Source organism: Taudactylus pleione, unplaced genomic scaffold, assembly GCF_031769625.1.
Source record: "Taudactylus pleione unplaced genomic scaffold, aTauple2 ptg000070l, whole genome shotgun sequence".
NCBI lineage: Eukaryota > Metazoa > Chordata > Amphibia > Anura > Myobatrachidae > Taudactylus > Taudactylus pleione.
Genome location: NW_028284472.1, coordinates 8,632,389 through 8,656,458, shown reverse-complemented (window position 1 = coordinate 8,656,458; position 24,070 = coordinate 8,632,389). Strand labels below are relative to the sequence as shown.

The 24,070-nt window shown below is 43.8% G+C and overlaps 1 protein-coding gene and 1 long non-coding RNA gene across 2 annotated transcripts in view; one reads left to right on the top strand and one right to left on the bottom strand.

Moving 5' to 3' along the window:
* LOC148533745 (uncharacterized) overlaps nt 1-8,091 on the top strand; it is a 40,151-nt gene extending 32,060 nt beyond the window's left edge. Inside the window, exon 2 of the long non-coding RNA XR_015877682.1 lies at nt 6,175-8,091. This is a non-coding gene — a long non-coding RNA (uncharacterized LOC148533745). The remainder of the gene's footprint in view (nt 1-6,174) is intronic.
* Nucleotides 1-24,070, bottom strand: part of LOC148533744 (cytochrome P450 2K6-like) — a 68,649-nt gene that overhangs the window by 27,192 nt on the left and 17,387 nt on the right. Inside the window, exons 2-3 of the mRNA XM_088467235.1 lie at nt 12,258-12,453; nt 8,938-9,100 (exon numbers count right to left, since the gene is read on the bottom strand). Of these exons, the coding sequence (XP_088323361.1) occupies nt 8,938-9,100; nt 12,258-12,440 (346 nt within the window). The 5' untranslated portion in view covers nt 12,441-12,453. The remainder of the gene's footprint in view (nt 1-8,937; nt 9,101-12,257; nt 12,454-24,070) is intronic.

Genomic DNA, 24,070 nt, shown 5'->3' with positions numbered 1-24,070 from the left:
GGGGGTCATTCAGACCCACTCGCGAGCGGCAGTACGCTCGCTAGTGGGTCGATGTTCCCCATTGCGCATGTGCACGATGGAGGGAGCTCCGTCGTGCGCATGCGCGAGACCCGGCGAGCGAAGGACTTTCCTTCGCTCGAAGTGTCTCACCAAAGGGGGCGTGCCGTCGATGGTGACTGACAGCACGCCCCCTTTGGTGGGCGTGCCGGGGCGTGCCTGCCAGACGGAGGCGTTCCCAAGGGAACGCTGTGAGAGTCTAAAATAATTTATAGTGTTTGTTTAAAACATACTGTAAGATTCATCAGAAAAAGCCATTTTCCTTTACACAAATATCATGAGATGGAAGCACATTACGGTATACTGAACGAGCAGTTACAAGACAACAGCAGCTGAAGGATCCCAGAATAGGATACTAAGTCTGGACACTGTGAAAAAACGACAAACTGAAGATGCATTGATACGTCCTATGTACTTGTTAAAATCAATCATATGTATTCTATTCTGTCAAACCATTTTTGGCAAATGTTTGTGACAGCAGTTTTCTGAACTTATAAAAGTCGGCTCAAAGAGGATGTACCTCTGAGAGCTAAGTGCAATTCACCACAGTGTGTGTTGAGTTACCTTATCTTCCCAGCCGGCTGTAAGGAGAATTGGTAGAGCACAGGAGTAGTGTTTTGCATACCCTGATCCAGGGGTAGGAAGCCTCGTCACCCCAACATTTCTGGGGGACTCGTCTGGGATCCCCAACTGCCTGTCTGTACTGACGGATGTCCACTTGAAAATTTGGAACTGCAGAAGCAAATTCCGATCGGTGAGTATTGAAAAATAAATGCGCATTTGCGCTTTTCAATGCTCTCTTCTGCGCTTCCTAATTAGTATTGTGGGGTTCAGTATGGATGGGCTAATCGGGGATCTATGAATATATTGTATGCCAAACCTGCTCTTTTAAAGTATAAGTTGTCTTGTCTTGAAGTGAGTGAAAGGAGTGTGATTGTATGTGTGCTAACTGTGAGATGTATATAAAGGAACCAGATCTTTAAATGGTCAACCAAAGACTGCACCTCTCATCTGTTATTAGAGGCTTGTCCTGTCTTTTGAGACGTGTGATCCCTGGGTTGAGACATTCACTGATCTCCTTGCTCTCATAGTAGCTGTAAAAAGTGACACCTAGCGCCTAAACACAGCAAAAGTGTTTAGGAGTGCAGAGAAGGTGCCCATTGATTCGGGATAAGGTCCTTCACGTTTCCTCGTTGGTACCCCTAGGGGCGCCTGGGGCTGGAGGGATGTACATGTTATTCATCTGTGTAGCATGCCAGAAGGATTAGAACAGTGGGTCATAATCTGTGGGAGTGTTATAGTGACATTGGGAATACTGTATTGTCTTTTTAAGGACAGGGATAACAGGTCTCTAGAGTCTGATATATGAACCACATATAGCTAAAGTGTGAGGGGTGTACTTGTGTAATGATATTACAGAAAACCAGATCATTTATAAGTCCTGATCTAATAGCTGTAATAAATCAGAGGATCCCTGTGGTATATGCTTGCATCATAGGGTGTCAACATATTTGGCTACCAGGATAGATAATGACTGGGTTGGACTAATAAATTAGCTACCCAGTAATTTGTGCAGGGATAGTTCAGTAGTAGCTTGTGCAGTTATTAGGTGGTTGCCAGCTCATAGGCATTTGAAGCTGATAAGATAAGAGGTTTTGTTGTATAGTTACCCAGTAGGAACGCAGGAATAAGTGAATGTTCTTTTGAATAAAATAAAGATTCCTCGGGATTCAGGAAAGACTAGGAGCGGTAACCCATAATAGGGGCTCAGGGCAGTACAGGCATGGTAAAAGAATTACCATGTGCTCTTGCGGATCTAGTCGAATCCAGGGAGGGGAAAAGTGCACATAAAGATATTCAAAAGATATTACAGAAAGCTGGGATGCCCAGTGTGGGTTCCCTGGATCCTGTAAGATGGGAAACCTTTGCAAAAGAAAACAAGGCTTGGATAGAGTGTAAGAAAGTAGGCAAGCAAGTACAGGCTTCGTTAAAGGTAGCCAAAGACATACATAAAGAACAGGAGGTAACACAAGACACTGAGTTTATGGAAGATTGTGGTCCAAATACTGTGAGGCCTGTCCCAGTGATCCCTTTTGTAAATCAACAGGCATCACCAACAGCCCCTGATTTAAGCCCAAAATACCCAAGTTTGGCTCCATTTACCACGCCAGTAAGGGATGGCAGGAAATGCCCAGGAGGTGGTAAATGTGTACCTAATGTTTTGTGGGAATCAAGTGCCCTGGTCAGGGGAACCCTGTGATCAACAAGGCTTAACCAGATCACCTCATTATCCATCACCTCCACACTTATCACCAGTTACACCACCAGCTCCTCCACTGCCTTATGCAGGAGGAAATTTCAGCCCCATTCCCATACAAGGGTGGGCAGGTACTTTAATGCCTTGGATGTTTAATAAAAACAGACACAGGACACAAGTGTGTAAGAAGCCACAGGCAATAATGATGAACTTTGTGGCTGTGAACACTGTGGGGGTGAACAGATGTATTTTCAGAAAGGGACAGGTCCACCCCCATAGCAAAACACATCTATAGAGGCTTATGCTGTAACTACACAGGAGGTGTTTGAACCAAATCCCCAGAATGCAGTAGTTATGATAAGAGTAAGAACCCAAATTCAGTATAGACCCTAGAGATAATAGGAAAGTATCTCCAGAAGAAGCAAAAAGGAAAGGGTTGTTTCTTCTGTCATAAAGCAGGGCACAAGAAAAGGGAATGTCAGAAATATAAGTAATGGGCAGAGAAAAGGGAGCAATTTGGAGTAAGGGTTCAAACAGCACATAGCCCATAGGAAATAGGCTGTCCAGTGTCAGGTCCCCCACAATCCATTATTAATACCTCAGATCCCAAGGGAATAATACAATTGACACTACCTGGGGGGGAACAAATTGACTGTATAACAGACACTGGCACCAGCCGTACCATTTTAAGGGCAGAAGATGTTCCCAAGAAATATGTAACAAATCAGACAATTCCTGGAACAGGACTAACAGGACATACTGTATCCTTACATGTTAGTAAGCCCATAAAAGTTGCAGTGGGGTCAGCAGAAATTAAAGTGCCTGTAGAATTCCTGACCTCCACAGCCTGTTCAGTTGATTTGTTAGGAGCAGATATCCTTAAGAAATGACAAGCTACCATTGAGTACAGGGATGGTAATGTAATACTGAAAGGAAGTACAGGGCAGGATCTTCAATGTCAGCTAGCAGCAGCAATATATTTGCTGTAACACCAGACACAGATAGAAGTGATGATCCCTGACTGGCTTTTCAGAAGTCCCTAAAAAAATGATGGTCTAAAGGTAAAACAGATGTGGGATTACTGGATGTACAACCTGTTACACTCACCTTAAAACCAGGTGTAGTGCCAGTAAAGATTAAATAATACCCATTGACCAGAGATCAGGAAAAGGCCCTACAGCAGAAGATTGCTGCATATCAGAAAACAGGGGTTATAAGAGAATGCAGGTCCCCATGGAGCACCCCTTTATTTCTGGTAAAAAGGAAGGTCGGGGCAGATGGTAAACAGGAATACCGGATGGTGCATGATCTAAGAGGGGTAAACAAATGGTTTGTGGTGGACATACCTATAGTGCCTAATTCACACACCTTATTAAACCAAATGCCAGCAACAGCAACTCATTTTACAGTAATAGACTTGGCTAATTTATTTATTTATTTCGGTACCTCTTACATCAGAGTGTCAGCTTTATTTAGCTTTTACAAGTATTGGCAAACAGTATTGCTGGACTAGATAACCCTAAGGAGGGGCAACCTCTCCATCTGCATTTACAGAGGCAATGTCCATCATACTGCAAGGGTGGAGACCACAGTTTGAGACCACCCAGTTGTTGTAGTATGTGGATGATTTGCTCCTGTGTGCAGAGGGACAGTGTCAAATTGAAACCAAATCATTACTTATTTTTCTGTGTGAACAACATTGCAGAGTGTCAAAAGAAAAATTGCAAATAGCTCAAGCACAAGTTACCTTTTTAGGATATTGTATTTTTCAAGGTACAAGACATTTGACACAAGATAGGATATCAGCTACACAGAAAGTGCCAGAGCCCACTACCACCAGGCAACTCAGAGCATTTCTAGTTCTAACAGGGTATTGATGGAATGGATTGCCAACGCATCCCTTATAATGCAGCCCCTCTATGATGCGTTGACAGATACAAAAGACAAAACAGTAATGTTAACATCAGAACAGAAGAAAGCTTTTATGTAGATAAAAACCGCAGTTACCCAAACACCAGCACTAGGATTACCCAGATATGACAGGCCTTTTATGCTATTCTGTCATGAAACACAAGGACATGCTGAAGGGGTATTAGTGCAGGAACATGGTGGTAAACAATGGCCCCTTGCACATTATACATTGCAGCTTGATAGTATAATCAAAGGAGCACCCTCTTGTATAAGAGCAGTAGCAGCTGCAGCTATGCTTAAAGACAAGGCAGCAGATTTAGTGCTGGACCACTCATTGATCATACAGGTTCCCCACTCAGTAACAGAAATACTTAACCAGGCCAGAACTAAGCATCTTTCTGCAGCCAGGTTAATTAAGTATGAGGTAGCCCTACTAAGCCCTACCAATGTGACCATTAAGAGGTGCACGGTGTTGAATCCTGCTACGTTGTTTCCAATGCAGGATTCAAAAGAGGGGAATAGTGAGGGAGGCATACATACACCTGTTGATAACATATCAGGTAATGGCAATAAGGAACACAACAGTGAGAATGATGAGGGGGATAATGTACTGCAAATACAGTCACATAAAAACACAAATCAAAATTTTTCTGACCATGATTGTCTTGAACTTATGAAAATGGAAATGAAGGAACTAGAAAATGTAACAGATGTTCGCTTATCTAATTCAGACTGGGAATTGTTTGTAGATGGCTTTAGATATTATCATGAAGGGTCCCCAAGAACAGGGTATGCAGTCACCACCTTAGATGAGGTATTGATTCAGCAACCACTCCCATCTTCCTGCTCAGCACAGGAAGCAGAGTTGAGGGCACTCACTGAGGCATTTATAATGGCTGAAGATCAGACAGCAAACATTTACACTGACTCCAGGTATGCCTGGGGTGTGGCCCATGATTTCGGGCCTATTTGGAAGAGTATTTATTTTATGGGCTCGGCTGGTAAAACCATTAAGCATGCTGAGCTCATTAGATCGTTGTTTGCAGCCTTACAGCTTCCAAGTAGAGTAGCCATTTTAAAGGTGCAAGCACACACCAAGGAGAAAACAGCTGAGGCCAAGGGGAATGCCAAAGCAGATGCTGCGGCTAAGCAAGCTGCCCTGTTACCTATCCCAGCCCTCTATGGTATAGAAACAGACACAAAGAAAGACCCCTTGGACATACAGGCTTTACACCAGTATCAAGAACAAGCCATAGAAGACAAAAAGAGAGGCTAGGAGAAAGAGGGAGCCACCTGTGTTAATATGCATTGGGCTAAAGCCACCAGGTGGTGCCTCCCAAGGGCCTTATATCCCCTGATGACCCAGCTGGCCCATGGTCCAGTGCATAATTCAAAGGAGGCCATGGTAAACACGGTGCTCCAGCACTGGATAGCACCAGGCTTTAATGCAGCAGCTACAGCATACGTAGCATCATGCCAGGTGTGTGGGAAACACAATCCAGGACAGACAGTAAAGTACCACAAAGGCATACACAAAGGCATACACCAAAGCCATTATACCCGTTTCAGAGACTGCAGATAGACTATATTCAGTTGCCTAGGGTGAGGACATATGAGTACACCCTCGTTTGTATAGACCTCTTCTCTAACTGGCCAGTGGGCATGTAGATACTAAATGGTACCCTCAAACTAAAGATACAAAAGATTATGGCACAGGCAGGCAAGACAAGGGTGGACTGTCTGCCCATAGCTTTATATTCGGTAAGAACCACCCCCAGTAAGAAACATAAGTTGTCACCTTATGAGATACTATTCTTAAGACCTCCTAAGACAGGGTGTTAGTTTTCCCCAACAGTTGCAGCACAATCATGCAGATTTAACAGACTATGAAGCAACTCTTTGTAATCAAGTGAATAACATCCATTTTTTCGTTTTCTCCTCCCTTCCAGACCCAGAAGCAGTACCTGGTGTACATTTATTGGAACCGGGCGATTGGGTATACACTAAGAGACATGTCAGAAAGTCTCTGGAAGCCAAGATTTGATGGTCCATATCAGGTTCTGTTGACTACACCAACTTCAGTGAAAATTGGAAGAAAGAGCACGTGGATATACCCCTCACATTGCAAGAAGTTGACGGTCAAGATTGAACCACCATCATGAATCCTTTTTGTGTGATAATGTTGGCTATACTTAGTCTAAGAGTATTGCACACACACCAGGGGACAACAGGAGGACAAATAGAGTATTCTTGGGTAGTCTATGGAAACCAGACTTACCAGTTACACAGATTTAATGTAACCTGGTCAGGAGGTTCAATATATGTAAAAAGTTTGGGACAATATAATATAAGGCATCTCTACTGGGCACCAAGGGAGCATGATAATATTACTATCATAAGTGGAATAAAAATTAAGTGTTGTACTGATAAGTTTACGGGTTATAAAGAATTTAAGAAAACGTGGACATAGGGTATTCAGTGTGTCAATAGTACGGACCCTGGTATACCCATAGGAAGCCCAACAACTATAGAAAGAGGTGTAGTGCTAGTTTGCACTAATACCATGCAATTACCAAATAATTCAGTAATAATGACAAGGATGTACGTCCTAAGTAGAAAAGCCTACTATAAGAAATGACTCACTAGTTAAAGTTCCCTCCACTTGTGTAAAAGTGGGTACCAAAAGACAAACCACTATATTAAGATTTAATATTTCTTTCCCCCCAGATCCAAAATGCTATAGCAGAGAAAAGAGAGAATGGTATGATACATTGTTAGGAGCATCAGGTACAGGTATAGGGTTACTTAATAGTATAGATATAAAAACTTTAGCCAGCAAAATGAATAATGCAGGAGAAGATATGGAGAAGTTTAGTTACAATGGAAGCTATATGGATGCCTACAGTATTTACCCCATTACAGGCCAGTATATTTTGGGATAATGAATATTTACAGGTGTTCAATAGCACATTGGTTAAAACACTTTACCTGTCAACAAATGTTTCTGAACTGTTTAATTGGACTAAATGTTCTCTCAGAACCATGCATCAAAATATGCAAAAGGGTAAAGCACAAACACAGTTAATGACAGGTAAAGAACAAGTATACAGAAGGATGTTTAGTGGTCTCATTCACCCAGTAATCGTTATAATCATTGTATTAATTTTGCTCATTTTGTGGAATTGCTATCTATCTTATGATTTTAGGAAAATGGTAAATAAAGCATCTGCACGGTAGGGACTCACACATAAGAAGAGTGCCTCCGAGTGGGAAAAGTGTTCAGCGTGTGAAAGAATTACATTGATCACACCTGAGAAGAAATGTGTTTTCTGTAGCACTGATGTTGGAAGAAACCCCTCTTTCTAGGGAAAGATGCGCCGGGATTCTTGGTATTCTAGTGATGAATGATGCATGCATCTACTTGCATAGGGTGCCTATGGAAGTAATATAGTTACTATGAAAGCCATGACTCCAGTAAGGGAAAGATAGTATGTTTTAATAAAAAGAGGGGATTGTGAGAGTCTATAATAATTTATAGTGTTTATTTAAAACATACTGTAAGATTCATCAGAAAAAGCCATTTTCCTTTACACAAATATCATGAGATGGAAGCACATTACGGTATACTGAACGAGCAGTTACAAGACAACAGCAGCTGAAGGATCCCAGAATAGGATACTAAGTCTGGACACTGTGAAAAAACGACAAACTGAAGATGCATTGATACGTCCTATGTACTTGTTAAAATCAATCATATGTATTCTATTCTGTCAAACCATTTTTGGCAAATGTTTGTGACAGCAGTTTTCTGAACTTATAAAAGTCGGCTCAAAGAGGATGTACCTCTGAGAGCTAAGTGCAATTCACCACAGTGTGTGTTGAGTTACCTTATCTTCCCAGCCGGCTGTAAGGAGAATTGGTAGAGCACAGGAGTAGTGTTTTGCATACCCTGATCCAGGGGTAGGAAGCCTCGTCACCCCAACAACGCCTACCGTCTGAAGCCGGCCCCACTAACATTACTAGTGATGTCAGTGGGAGTGATTTTGGCTCTGATAGAGCCAAAATCACTCCTGGCCTTGCGGTTGGGAAACCCAACCGCAGGCTTTCACTCACAGTTCCGTTCAAGACCATCGTGACCATCTTGTTGGACGCTCGTATATGCTGTGGGTGGTGACCCACAGCTATACGAGCGTCCAGGAGGACGCTCCATTTTAATGGAGGTGGGCCCTGATTCAGAGCGAGCGCTCTGGTCAGAGCGTCCGGCTCTGAATCAGGGCCTATGAACGGCAAAGCTAAAGTGAGGACAGAAAACTCAAACACCAAACTTCGAATAAGAAAAAAAAATTCAATAAAATGAAAATACAATTAATTTATTAGCAATACTGAATTTTTCAAGATTCTCCATTAACTGTCGTTATAAATAAATACAATATACGAGTATTTTTCCATCAGTGGGCTGGGTTTGTGGCGAGCCAACATTTATAAACAACTAGGCTTCTGCAGTGAATAAGGAAACCCAGAGAACAGCATCATCATCATCATCATCATCCTCAAGGCTTCTTTCAAGCAGAAATAGTTTACTGCACATATTACCTGTGTGGGAACTGTGGCGTCTACACTCTGACTAATCACTGGCTACAAACACAGTACCAATCCTTACTCATCATACGGAAGAACGCCTTTTGGTCGTGATGAATGAAAACACATATTACCGTATCCCCTCGCTATTTCATAAAATAGTGGAACGTGGGCTCTCTCGGAAAACTCCTCAGCGTGATTTATGAGAGCGTCTTTCACCGTCTCATACCCGCACAGGATGACCATCTTCTGGGTCCCTATTCGTACGCTGAACACCGATCCATACTTCTTAGAGAGCTGCAATGGTGAAAGGTCTACAATAGTTCACATTTAATACAACAAAACATCCTACAGTAGCCTTACACAAGACTTGCAGCAAAACTACAGTATAGTCCTCAGCACGATAAAGATAGTCACATAGTTCCCTGGAAGTCTTCGGGGGGGGCAGCTAGGGTGATGAATATAAATGGAATGTCATGATACATGTGACTGCGGGCAGCCAATGATTTCATGTGCCAGTAGGATGATGGATACAATTACAACGTGCAGCCTTGCATGAGGCATACTATATACTAGCGCCAGGGGCAGATGCACGATTTCTAGAAGAATTTTTCTAAACAAAGCAAGAAGAGAAAAATACAACACTTCCCACAATAAAAATGGAATTAGTAAAGTACAGTGTATATATATATATATATATATATATATGGAAATAGTAGTTCTTGGATCGCGCACAGTGTATTAACCTGATTGTAACATTAAAGTGCAGGTGTCATACATATGAAAAGTTAATCGACCACTTGAATCCTTCAAATAAGAGGAGGCAGCAGTCCCTTCCATAGGTCTGTATGGCAATCAGACGAAATAGTGATCTGGAAAATGGGGTGGAAAGGACAAGCGCCAAATAGCGTGATAAATTAAAAAATAATTGTGCCCGTGCTCAAATAATAATGTGCGTACCAAAAGATAAATCTTTAAGGCTTATCTGTAAATCTTGTCAGTCGATTGAGTATACAAAGCTGGACCCGGGTTATTGGTGCCAGATAGGACCTTAGTAGGGAAAGGCTCTTGACAGAGCCAGGTGAAGAAGAAAAATAATATAGTGTAGTAATTTCAGAATACTGAGTCTCGTAATAAATGGTTATGCGTACCCAATAGATTCTTGTGTAGATGCATATAGTGTTAACCTTTGGTAACTTTCTCCAGGTTTCTTCCTTATTTTTCAGCCCCAAAAGTACTCACATAAAGTGGTGATGGTCTTTAAATGAAATAAATAACCATCATCAGCACTGGTGTACTTAAACAGGGGGACTTTATTACATAAATGGGGTAATAGACAAAGTATAGGACAAGTTAACACAAAAAGTAAAAAAATTAGCTTATCTGTAAGGTGGTGTCAAGTCTGTCTGAGAGAGGCTGGCAGAAAAATAAGGAAGAAACCTGGAGAAAGTTACCAAAGGTTAACACTATATGCATCTACACAAGAATCTATTGGGTACGCATAACCATTTATTACGAGACTCAGTATTCTGAAATCACTACACTATATTATTTTTCTTCTTCACCTGGCTCTGTCAAGAGCCTTTCCCTACTAAGGTCCTATCTGGCACCAATAACCCGGGTCCAGCTTTGTATACTCAATCGACTGACAAGATTTACAGATAAGCCTTAAAGATTTATCTTTTGGTACGCACATTATTATTTGAGCACGGGCACAATTATTTTTTAATTTATCACACTATTTGGCGCTTGTCCTTTCCACCCCATTTTCCAGATATATATATATATATATGTATATATAATGTTAGTTTCAGCCTTCTCCTTGTGTACTAATGTGTGCCGGAATGTGCAAGCCCTGAGACGCCCACTTTCAGCATCTCTGTATGCTGCAACACTGCCAGTGGTTCTGTACACTCCAGCACCAGTGCACCATCAAAACGTGCACCAACCCTATGGCAGGTTCGGTTTCTCCGCCTGGCCATAGCCTCTGTGGCTGCGGCACTGCATATGAGAATGCAGCCGCTATATCACACCCACAACACTCCCATAACATGCCCACGTGACAGATTTTCTTGTGTTCTCTTCAGGCCACCTCTCAGTCACCACCCAGGAACGCCCCTGGTTTTCCCTTTGCCATCTGCGATACCAGCGGTCCCGTACGCAATTACAATGTTTTGCGAGGTGTCATCTAAATAGTCCCCTCTTGTGCAATGTGATTCCAATGTAATTTACAATAAATGAATCAACAATATCAGCACAGAAAGAACCATCACCAAAAGTTATTAATGGCATTCAGAGAGAAAGTTGTCAAATAACTATGTGTGACTTATTTCTTTTATATAGACCTTTTTTAACTTGATGTCAGCCAGGGCCAGATTAACAATGAGGCAGAAAAAAACTACTGCCCCAGGTCTACACACATTGGCGTATCTATAATGGGTGCAGGGAGTGTGGTACATACGGGCCCCTGAGTACAGGGGGCCCACACTGTATCCATATAATTACACTTGCCCCCTCAGCTTCTCACAATAGGCCCCTGATCATTTTCAGCCCCAGGCATGTGTTGCCTTTAATTTGATATGATCATTTGTAGGTTCTTATAACTTACTGTGCATCATAGCAAACCCGCACATCTTCCTGTATACAGAGCTCTAACAAGGGGTGGGTGACGTGCTGCCGCACAGAACAGAGGTCCCTGGAGGCGGCACCGACACTGCACCGCAGCCCTTGCTACTGGCTAGCAGGATCCTTGGAACTGCACTCTGCAGCTGGTATTGCTGCTGTAGTGCCGAACAGAATGTCATGCAGGCACCCTGCAGTCTGTGCAACCACTCGGAACACCCCATACTGTGCTGCACTTTATCACCCCCATCCGCGTGACACCAGGACGTCATGCGCTCAGGAGGCGGCACAAGGCGCCCGGCCAGCTTGTCACGGTGCTGCCTGTATTTATGTACATTTCGTTGCGTGCATCTACTCTTCAATGGTAATCCATATATGACACATGGCTTATTTTCTGGTCTGATTATATAGCAAACTGAGTTTTTATACAGCACAAGTCACATAAATCCAAGACAACTTCTAATATCAATAACAATGTAGGGGTATCACCCTGTAGGGGTCTATCATTTCTTATTATACAAACACTTTGCTGATGACCACTGGAGTGATGACATCACAACTCACTCTTTATACAGATACATATATACTAATATCACGTATCAAAAAAACAAGAAACATAGGGAGTATATTTATGTACTAAAGTGCGGGTTTACAAGAGTGGAGATGTTGCTCATAGCAACCAGATTGTAGCTATTATCTTCTAGGTACTAGATAAATGATACGTAGAATATGATTGGTTGCTAACTTGCTATGGGTATCATCTCCAATGTAAACCCGCACTTTAGTAAATATACCCATCAAAGTAAAAAAAAAAAAAAAAAAAGTTTGATACCTCCATGAAGGTCTTGTATGGCTTCTTTATGTCTAGAATGTGCATATTCCCGATGATCGGTAATGGCTTTGGTCCAGGTGGGAAGTTTTTGTTACCATTCTCTTTTGAGCCATAGAAAATATTGAATACAATCAGACAGAGCAAAACCAGTAAAATAATGGTCGCTGGATCAGCAATAACCATGACTGCGGTAAGCCTAGAATGGAAAATGGAAGACTTTAGCTCATCTCATTAGTACTCATGCAGGTTCTAAAATATGACTAGATGTAAAGGGAAGAGACAAACTCCTGTTATTAAAAGGAATGCACATACTGTATATAGCTTTTTTTACCTTGATAAATCACGATTTAAAAAAACACACACACATATATACATTATATACACACACACACACACACACACACACACACACAACTTGAAAGTGCGGAACTCGGCGTCCGAGACAAAATCAACACTCCAATACTGTGGATATCATTAACGTTTCAATCTATTACCACTTTCATCTGCCGAATTTGGACATGCTGAAACCTAAAATCTGAAGTTGCTTTAAGCTGCATACACACGTAAAGATTTTTCTATCCGACCATTCAACTAGTTGATTGGTTGGAATGAAAATCTGGTAAGGTATGGGAGTAACTGATGATCAGCAATTTGCTCCTAAATGCCAGAAAACAGATGAAAATGGTCGGTCAGACAAGTTTGTTAAATGTTTGATCTAAACAATTTGTTCAAACAACAGTTTTTGTCCATTTTCCGGCGTTTGGGAGCAAATTGCTGATTGTCATTTGCTTTCATTCCTTACCAGATTTTCATTCCAACCAACCAACTAGTTGGATGGTTGGACAGATAATCTTTAGACGTGTATGCAGCTTAGACAGCATGGTCTATAGCAAATTACTGGGTGCTAGCAAACAAGTGTAGTTTGATAAAAAGAAAAAGAAAACAAAACAGAAATAATGACATTACATCACCAGTCTAAATGCAATTAGTACTATAGGTTATACAACAAAATATTATAGTAATTAAACCAAAAAAAAATGTATTCAGAAAAGGGACACCACATAGCAGGATTATTTCCTCCAATGCCACACCCTTTTCACATTATTTTAGTATCACCAATAGTTACTATAGGGTAATTGGAGTAGAATTCGTAAAATTCTACTCCAACCCCTAAGTATCACTTATTTTTAGTAAGCAGATCGCATTTCCCATAATTGTAATGGGAAATGTGATCCGGCCAAAGTTACTAAAAATACATTGTAAAAAAATACTGGGGAAAGCCCTGTGATAATAATGGCACCTGGAGGTGGCAGTGATGACTCCGGTCAGCTGGTCTCCCATGCTGCACTGCGGCTCGGTCATCAGGTGAATGGGTCCCAGTGCAGTATGAGATATCAGCTGACCAGAGGCATGGAAGACATCACTGGAGCACCGATGAATGCAGGTAAGTGTTATTAAGGGAGGGGGGGTCCACGATTGCGGGGGCCGGGACTTATTGTCGGGGGTGGGGCTTAGCGCCTGGGGGATAGCAGCGTCGGCCGGTCGGCGCATGTGCGGGGCACTAATCACGGTATTTTTTTGCAAAAATATCGTGGCTAGTGTGCGGCGGGGATTCGGAGGGACAGAGCTTTCTCGCAAGTTCTGTCCCTGCAAGGGATTTGTAGTAAATCTCTGTGATATTGCCTGAATTCGCAATGCGAATTCAGTCGATATATCACACTACAATCTGCATTACAAATGCGGACTGTAGTAAATAGAGCCCTAAAGGCTCTATCCAATTAGGTGTGAGTTGAGTTCTGAGAGCCATTCTCACAGCAAATTCACATTGCAAATTACATTTTCCATCCAATTCCAAACTCATTGATTTTTCAGAAGAAATTCACATTTTTTTGTGTGTACCCACCTGAGCAGGTGAAGAGGTAGGGAATATCACAGTGCAGAACCTCTGATACCCCCCTCCCACTGAATAATCACACAGTTGGAGGGGTGAAAATAGCATAATTTGGCCAATAAAGACATGTCCGTTTTCAGATGTTGTCTTAAAAAGCTTAACAATTAGTTAAATTATGTGGGACAGGTATGTGGAGGTATAAGTGGTATAGGACAGGTATGTGGAGGTATAAATTATGTGGGACACGTATGTGGAGGTGTAATGACGTGAGACAGAGATGTGGAGGTGTAATGACGTGAGACAGAGATGTGGAGGTGTAATGATGTGAGACAGGTATGTGGAGATGAAAATGATGTGGGACAGATGTGGAGGTGTAAATGATGTGGGACAGATGTGGATGTGTAAATTATGTGGGACAGGTATGTAAAGGTGTTAATTATGAGGGACAGGTATGTGGAGGTGTAAATGATGTGGGACAGGTATGTGGAGGTGTAAATGATGTGGGACAGGTATGTGGATGTGTAAATGATGTGGGACAGGTGTGTGGAGGTGTAAATTATGTGGGACAGGTATGTTGAAGTGTAATGATGTAGGACAGGTATGTGGAGGTGTAATTATGTGGGACAGGGATGTGGAGGTATAAATTATGTGGGACACGTATGTGGAGGTGTAATGACGTGAGACAGAGATGTGGAGGTGTAATGACGTGAGACAGGTATGTGGAGATGAAAATGATGTGGGACAGGGATGTGGAGGTGTAATGACATGAGACAGGTTTGTGGAGGTGTAAATGATGTGGGACAGATGTGGGACAGGTATGTGGATGTGTAAATTATGTGGGACAGGTATGTAAAGGTGTAAATTATGAGGGACAGGTATGTGGAGGTGTAAATGATGTGGGACAGGTATGTGGATGTGTAAATGATGTGGGACAGGTGTGTGGAGGTGTAAATTATGTGGGACAGGTATGTTGAAGTGTAATGATGTAGGACAGGTATGTGGAGGTGTAATTATGTGGGACAGGTATGTGGAGGTATAAATTATGTGGGACACGTATGTGGAGGTGTAATGACGTGAGACAGAGATGTGGAGGTGTAATGACGTGAGACAGGTATGTGGAGATGAAAATGATGTGGGACAGGGATGTGGAGGTGTAATGACATGAGACAGGTTTGTGGAGGTGTAAATGATGTGGGACAGATGTGGAGGTGTAAATGATGTGGGACAGGTATGTGGATGTGTAAATTATGTGGGACAGGTATGTAAAGGTGTAAATTATGAGGGACAGGTATGTGGAGGTGTAAATGATGTGGGACAGGTATGTGGATGTGTAAATGATGTGGGACAGGTGTGTGGAGGTGTAAATTATGTGGGACAGGTATGTTGAAGTGTAATGATGTAGGACAGGTATGTGGAGGTGTAATTATGTGGGACAGGTATGTGGAGGTATAAATGATGTGAGACTGGTATGTGGAGGTGTAATTATGTGGGACAGGTATGTGGAGGTATAAATGATGAAGGGACAGGTATGTGGAGGTATAATGATGTGGGACAGGTATGTGGAAGTGTAAATGATGTGGGACAGGTATGTGGAGGTGTAAATGATGTGGGACAGGTGTGTGGAGGTGTAAATGATGTGGGACAAGTATGTGGAGGTGTAAATTATGTGAGACAGGAATGTGAATGTGTAAATGATGTGGGACAGGTATGTGGAGATGTAAATGATGTGTGACAGGTATGTGGAGGTGTAAATGGTGTGGGACAGGTATGTGGAGGTATAAATGGTATGGGACAGGTATGTGGAGGTGTAAATGATGTGGGACAGGTATGTGGAGGTGTAAATGATGTGGGACAGGTATGTGGAGGTCTAAATTATGTGGGTCAGGTATATGGAGGTGTAAATGGTGTGGATCAGGTATGTGAAGGTGTAAATGGTGTGGGTCAGGTGTGAGGTTCTGGTTTTGTTGTGGGCCCGGGGTGGTAAAAGGAGCAGACACTGAAGCAAATTTAAAAATAAACGTGGAGTTTTTAATGAGTGGCTTAACAGACATCAGACATGAATGTGGAAAAACAAAAAGTCCGGGTATAGCACTAAAGTGCACTTGGGAAACTGTAGTGTAGCAAAGGGAAAAAGTCCAGGTAGTGATAACAGAAGGTAGTCCAGTATTCCAGGGTTTGTGAGGCTGAAAAGAATTGCAGGCTGAAGTGAGTTGCAGACTGAAGTGAATTGCAGGCTGAGAAATAATGTCCAGGGAAACTGCAAGTGGAGGCAAGGTGCAGGGTAGCAGCTGACACAGGTACTCAGGCGAGGGAGAGGCAAAGGAGAAGGCAGGAGCCAGCAGGCTGGAACAGGCAGGGTGAAGCAGGCTAGGTAATGATACCAACAGACAGGTGAATGAGCACAGGAACTCTCTCTCTCAGCTCTCGCTGAGAAACACGTTGCACTGGCAATGAGAGGAAGCTCTGCACTGTGACAGGCCAGAGAGAGCATGTGACACACCAGGATAGGGTGACTAGGTCACATGACCGGAGGCAAGATGGCGGCGCCCATGCCAGAGATGAACGGAAGCACCACCAGGCCTAACCAGACCAGAGTGAAAGTATGCCCTCACATTACTACATGCAGCCAATGCACCCCGCCAGATACCAGCGCCACCACCAGACGCCCCTCGCCATAGCGTCCTCACAGGTAATACCTGCCAGCCGGCTTGCCGAGAAACCCTGGTCGTGACAACAGGTATGTGGAGGTGTAAATGATTTGGGACAGGTATGTGGAGGTGTAATGATGTGAGACAGGTAATTTTTCCACTATTAATAAAAAGTACAAACATTATCCATTTATCACCTTTTAAAAACCTCCAGTACTTTTCTTATGGCCATTATCAGCCTTCTATATGGTCCTGCTACTATATGTCAGTTGTCACTTTTTTGGTATCCAGGATGGTTTCCCCACTTTTTCATACACTTCTCCTGGGTCATACTTTGAAGAAACGTTGCACACCCTCGCCGGGACTAACAGGAATTGCCAATTCTAATTGGATCTCGCATGTCTCAGGTGTGCGCATTTGTGCAATGTTATATACGTGTTTTTATATAACAAACTCTCATATGTAAACTCCCACCTAATGGAGCGTACTCACGGTCAGATTTGTCAGACTTGTCAGATTTGTCAGATGAACGACTGAACGATTGGACGATTTGAACGACTTTACCAAAGTTTTGAACGATTTGAACGATTGAACGATTTTTGACTGCATTAAAATGAATGGAATCGTCCAAGTCTGACTGCAAACCCATCAGATGTCAGATATCGTTATTAGACAAACGGGAACACGCATCGTTGATCTTCCATCGTTCAGGCATGTCAGATATGAACGATTTTCCTTCAGATATGAACGACTGAACGATTTTAAAATAGTTATCGTTCATATCTGGAGGAAAAATCTGATCGTGTGTATGCACCATAATAGGATTGAGCCTCAACATACTAGAATGAAACCAATTGGTGCATGCTAGTAGTAATGTTTAAACAAGCAATGCAAATGAGAAACAAAATAACAATTCAAGCAAAACAAATGCCATAAGTATAAACAATAGGTGTAAAAACCAATAATATTTGTGAATTAACATCCTTTGTTAACCGCTGAAAGAACAGTCTAATATAATCTAAAGGTGGGTACACACCTGAACGACTGGCAATCGCGTTAATGTTTAGAGCGATTTGCCTTCACCCTGGACATTGCATGATTGCCGGTGCACACTTAAAAGATTTCATGAACGATGGAACGATCACTGTATCATCCTTCATTAATATGTACAGCCTTGCATGCAATATCCTGTGATTGGCCGTGCAGCATGTACAATCACATGATACCGCATGCGACCTCGGGAGCGAGCAAATCGGACATACACACTGCACGATATGCCCGGTTTGGCGTGCAGATGTGTACCTGGCCTAAAAGCACCTACTGCAACAGACTGTTATACTAATGCTAATTAAAATATACAAAGATTAAAAGGATGACAAAGATAAAAAAAATATATATATATCCAAAAATAAAAAGATAAATGCTAATTTAAGAAAACAGCATCAGGAGTTCTCATATCCAAGGGATAACTCAACCCAATACTGCTTAGCTTCCATAGTAAACCATAAGGCAGAGGTGGCCAAAGCAATGATCGCGATCGACTGGTTGACTGACCGCAGGTACTTTATTATTATTATTATCATTTATTTATATGGTGCCACAAGTTATCCGCAGTGCCTTACAAGGTACATAACCAAAAAAGTGACTTACAGTAAAGTGTTACGTGTCCTAGTGGGTGGTAAGAAGTAGATGAAAATAAAGTAAGGAGAAGCACAAGAGGATAGAGGGCCCTGCTCGCAAGAGCTTACATTCTCAAGAGGAGTGGCAGACAGACGGGCATGATACAGATGGGGAAGACAAGGAAGAGGGAGCATGCAGTAGCAAGTTAGGATGAGAGCTGGAAAGCATTGATGAAGTAGTGGGTCTTGAGAGCCCATTTGAAGGATTGTAGAGAGGTGGAGAGTCTGATGGAGAGAGGGAAAGTTCCAAAGGTGGGGAGCAGCATGGGCAAAGTCTTGGAGGCGGGAGTGGGAGGAAGTAATCAGTTGGCATGACAGGCGTTGTGTATTTGTTGGACAAAGAGGGCAGACAGGAGAGTGAAGGGAGATGAGGTCAGAGATGTAAATGGGAGAAGATTGGGTGAGGGCTTTGTAAGCGAGTGTGAGAACCTTGAATTGGGTTCTGAAGGGGAAGGGGAGCCAGTGGAGGGCTTGTAAGAGAGGGGAGGCAGATGCAGAGCGTTTGGAGAGAAAGATGAGTCGAGCGGCAGCATTCAGGACAGACTGGAGAGGAGAGAGATGGGAGTTGGGGAGGCCAGATAGGAGAAGGTTACAGTAATCCAATCTGGAGATGACCAGTGAGTGTATTAGGGTCTTAGTAGTATCCTGGACGAGAAAGGGTCTGATCCTGGAAATATTTTTAAGATGGAAATGGCAGGACTGTGAGAGGTTCTGGATATGTGGTTTGAAGGAGAGGTAGGAGTCCAGGATATCTCCAAGACAGCGCACTTTGGGGCTAGAGGAGATAGTTGTGCCATCAATTTATAAAGAAATAGTGGGAAGTGAGGTTATGTGGAAGGTTGGGAAGATGATCATCTCAGTCTTAGACATATTAAGTTTAAGAAATCGCTGGGACATCCAGGAAGATATAGCAGAAAGTTGGATATACGAGTGAGGAGAGAGGGAGAGATGTCAGGGGAGGAAAGGTAGATCTGAGTGTCATCAGCTTAGAGATGATAATGGAGGTCAAAAGAGCTGATGAGTTCACCGAGAGAGAACGTATAGAGGGGAAAAAGGAGTGGTCCAAGAACAGAACCTTGGGGAACACCTACTGTGAGACGATGTGGGGGGGGGGGAGATAAGCCATGAGAGAAGACAGAGAAGGAACAGTCAGAGAGGTAGGAGGACAGCCAGGAGAGGGCAGTGTCATGTAGACCAAGGGAGTGAAGGATTTGCAGCAGGAGAGGGTGGTCCACAGTTTCAAAAGCAGCAGAAAGGTCAAGGAGAATGAGCAGAGAGTAGTGACCTTTGGATTTGGCAGCAAGGAGGTCGTTGCTGACTTTAGTGAGGGCAGTTTCTGTGGAGTGGAGAGAACGGAAGCCAGACTGAAAAGGGTCAAGGAGGGAGTGGGAGGAAAGAATGGTGGTAAGGTGGTTGTAAACAATACGCTCAAGGAGTTTGGATGCAAAAGGGAGGAGAGAGATGGGTCGGTAGTTGGTGAGACTGTTAGGATCAAGAGTAGGTTTTTAAGAATGGAGGAGACACGGGCATGCTTGAAAGCAGAAGGGACAGTGCCAGATGAGAGGGAGAGATTGAGGAGGTGGGCAAGATGGGAACAGGCACAGGGAGAGAGGTAGCGGAGGAGACGTGAAAGGATAGGGTCAAGGGGGGAGGTGGAAGGGGGGGTAGGACTGGATAAGGGCCATGACTTCCTCTCCAGATACAGGGGAGAAGGATGTCAGTGTAGGTAAAATGGAGGAGGGAGGGATGACCCAGGAAAGGAGGAGGTGTAGTGCTGGGGGACTGGTGGGATATGATATCTTGATGTATGGAGTCAATTTTAGATGTGAAGTAGGAAGCAAAGTCAAGGGCAGAGAGCAAGGAGGGAAGGCGGGCAGGGGGTGGCAGAGGAGGGAGTTCAGGGTGGTGAAGAGACGCTGCGGATTTGAGGACTGGGAGGAGATGAGGTGCTTGAAATATGACTGTTTAGAGAGGGAAAGGGCAGCACTGTAGGATGACCAGTTGATCGCTTTGGCTCGTCCTGCAGCAGTTAGCAGCATCCAATAAGAATGAGTGTGATTCTTATTGGCTGCTGTGCCGAACTGAAGCCGTGGCTGTCTCTGTCAGGCTGATTCTTATTAGCTGAGGCTGTCACATGTAACAGCCTCCATTGCACCAGCACCAAACCCAAAAGGGGGCGCAGTACTGCACCCTGGAGTGGACCAATCAAGACTGGTGGGCATGCACTGTGGCTGATGCAGGACTGCTGGTGTTGCCCACACTGAGGGCAGGGAGGGACTTGGAGCTTCTGTCTCTCTGGGGCAATTTAATGTATATGTTTTATTTTTTTTATGTGAGGGACAATGTTTTGCTTTTCGTTTTCCTGTGGGGGAACATTGTGTTTGGGTTTTTTGCTGTGAGGGCCAGTTATATTTTCTTATACTGTGGGGCCAATATGAGATTTCCGCAGGACAGTCTCCATGCCCCTTGCTGCCCCTGTTTTGGCACGCCACATCCCCTTTTTCGGGCGTGCACCTATGGCCCGAGCAAAAGTAGATGCTCTGTAGATTTTTATTTTTAAAAGTAGATCACCGAGTCCAATAGTCTGGCCACCCCTGCCATAGAGAATAGTGTCAACCCATAATGTTCACATATTAAATGCAATGTCCAAAGGATAGATATCAAAAAGAGCAAAGCTAATATTAGTGATCTTGTAAGCTCTAAGCCTTATTAAGAGATCAATCCATTATGACTTGCCTGATATACAGTATATATATATATATATTAAAAAAAAAGGATAAATAAATATTTTTTAAAAAGTAACAGTAAAATAAATATCAGTGGGGACAGTTTTCCCTATTGCGCTGTATATTGTGCCAATACCCAGGGTGGTAGAGAGTGGGTCTGGGGAAGGGGCATGGCCTAAATGTGGGAGGTGTGGTCACACCCCCTTATTAAAAAAAAGAAAAAAACTATTTGCGTGCGCTGGGGGGGGCACTGTCAGCCCCTCAGCTTTGCACAAATTCAGGGGGGGGGAGGTGCAATCGGTGTGATAGCTCCCCCCCACAGGCAGAGGAGAGGAGATTGGTCTCCCACTGCAGCCCAGCACGCAGCAGCGGGCCAGGGTAATTAGTACACCCCCACCCCCCATCTCGGTGCCCCTGCCAATACCTTACAGCTCATCCATCTAATCTAGCAGAAGTTCTGGACCCCACATGTTGTCTGTGCCTGGGTGCACCAAAGCTTGTGGCACTAATGGGATTCTCACAACTGACTTACAGGACTGTGTCATACAAGTGTCAGTTCCCATGAGCTACTTGCAATGCAGCACTGGCCTGCAGCAGAGGTCACTGTCTCCAGTTTGATATCATTGTCTATTTCCAGGAACATAGGGCTCGATTCAGACATGCTCATTACATGCGTTCGCACGCAGCGAAAGTATGCAAATCCGCGATCACGCGGCAATAGCACGCCCACTATGTCTTAGCGTGCAAAAGCTCTGTGTATGCAGACGCTCACCAGCTAGACTCAAGACGCCCACTTGCGCACGTCATCTCCAGGAATTGTATGCAGCCATCGGTAACATCGACTACCATCGGACCCATACGCAGCACTTGTGGTTGACCATACCCTACCGCAAGCACTGCGAGCGATTCACAGGTGTAAACTTCAGCCACGTGATGTGTACTATGACGCTACATCTTAATTATGCACGTGTTAGCTGTGGAGGGGGGGGGGTTAGGTTTAGGGAGTGTAGTGGGGTTAGGTTTAGGTTTTCGGTGGGAGGTTAGGGTTAGGCACCCCTAGGGGGAGGGATAGGCACCCCCGGGGGTAGGTTAGGGTTAGGCACCCCCGGGAGAGTTAGGTTTAGGGTGTGGGAAGGGGGGTTAGGTTTAGGGCCCCACACCCCCTGGGGGGACTTAGGGCTAGACAACATACCTCCTACCCCCACGGGTACAAGACAGAATCTATCTGGTATTCTGATAAGTGCATTATTTAAACACGGTGTACCCAGAGTAGAATTATAGGTGCCAGTGCGTTGGAACGCTGCTACAGGTGCGTGCAGAAATTATCCACTGCGATGCCATATGCAGCCTGAGTACACACAGCGTGCGATAAAGTTAGCAATTCCTGAGTAAGGTCAGAGCTTGTGCAAGTGTGTGTGAGGCTGCGATGGTACTCGATGTTACCGATGGTTTCACAGTCTTGAAACAGTTTATGTAATTGTGTAAGGTAAAATGGGCGTCCTAATGTTCAGCTTATGCCTATGTAGTGCTTTATCTACATAAAGAGTCAGGAAATTTTAGAAGAATACAGATACCTCAGAGAGCCAGCCAATACACAGAGCAGCATACTGTAGGAAACACCTGTGGGTACATAATTTGTGTGATTTAATTATCCACGCCTCACCCAGGATAGTCTAAGAACACTATGACATAAATATCAGTATCTATCCTGATCAAACTCCCAAGGAGAAGTTACAACGTCAATCAACCAGGCTATAAAGCTTATCAGACTGTAGAGGAGAAACTACACCCATCAACTGCAGAGTACAAAAGACTGAGCCATCACTAGTTAATGAGCTAAAAACAATATCTATAATTGCAGTTTGCAATTCCGTCCTTGCTAATATGCAAATACAGCAGGAGGTGTATGACAACCCTGTATGGCACCCCCTGTATGGCAGCCCCTGTATGGCACCCCCGGCTGTATTTGTGATCCCAGCACTGCGACTGGCTGGCTTGCGAGGCCAGGAAACTGCATCGACTCAGTCCCTGGCCTTGCCACTCCTGGAAAACAAAACAGGGCTGGCACCCCCCGTTTCCGGGAAAGCTGCCCCCCCCCCCCCGCACCACCCCTTAAACCTCTGCCTGCCAATCAGGCATCGAAGGCAGAGGTTAGGTGCGATTAGGCAGGACACATTCTGCACACTAGCAGAATGGGTCCTGCGCACGCACATATTCCCGATAATCCGGAGTCTGCATTCAGCATTGCAATTGCGTGCGATGCTGAATCAGCCCCTTAGTCCTTATTGCGGTGATTTGCAAAGCTTAAGGATTAAAGAAACCGAACTGTGGGCCTGATTCACTACGGATCGCTATTTTGCTAATGCGCAGGAAACACAGTTACTAATATCAGCGGTGATATGCAAATGCATTGTGATCGCAGCCTCACATTAGGTCGCCCCCTTACACACATCTGTAATATTTAGCAAAACAGTGAAACCATCGGCACAATCGAGTACCATCGGACCCATACGCACACTTGCACAAGCCCTGACCTTACTCAGAAATTGCTAACAGCCGCGCACGCTATGAGACCTCAGGCTGCGTATGGCTACGCAGTGGATAATATATGCACGCCCATGCAACAGTTTTCAAAATGCACTGGCATGCCTGCGTTCGCCTGACCACCCCCCTGTCACCACCCACAAACAGCACTTCCTATCAATCACTCTGCTATAGGTCTGTGTAGCCTCTGCGATCGCAGTCCTGATCGCAGCATCTAGTTTGCGCACTGCGATGCATGCGAAGTGCAAATTAATAATTTGATTTGTATATATTATGTTATTGCCATAAATGACTAAGGATGTCATTTATCAAAGGATTTTATCAT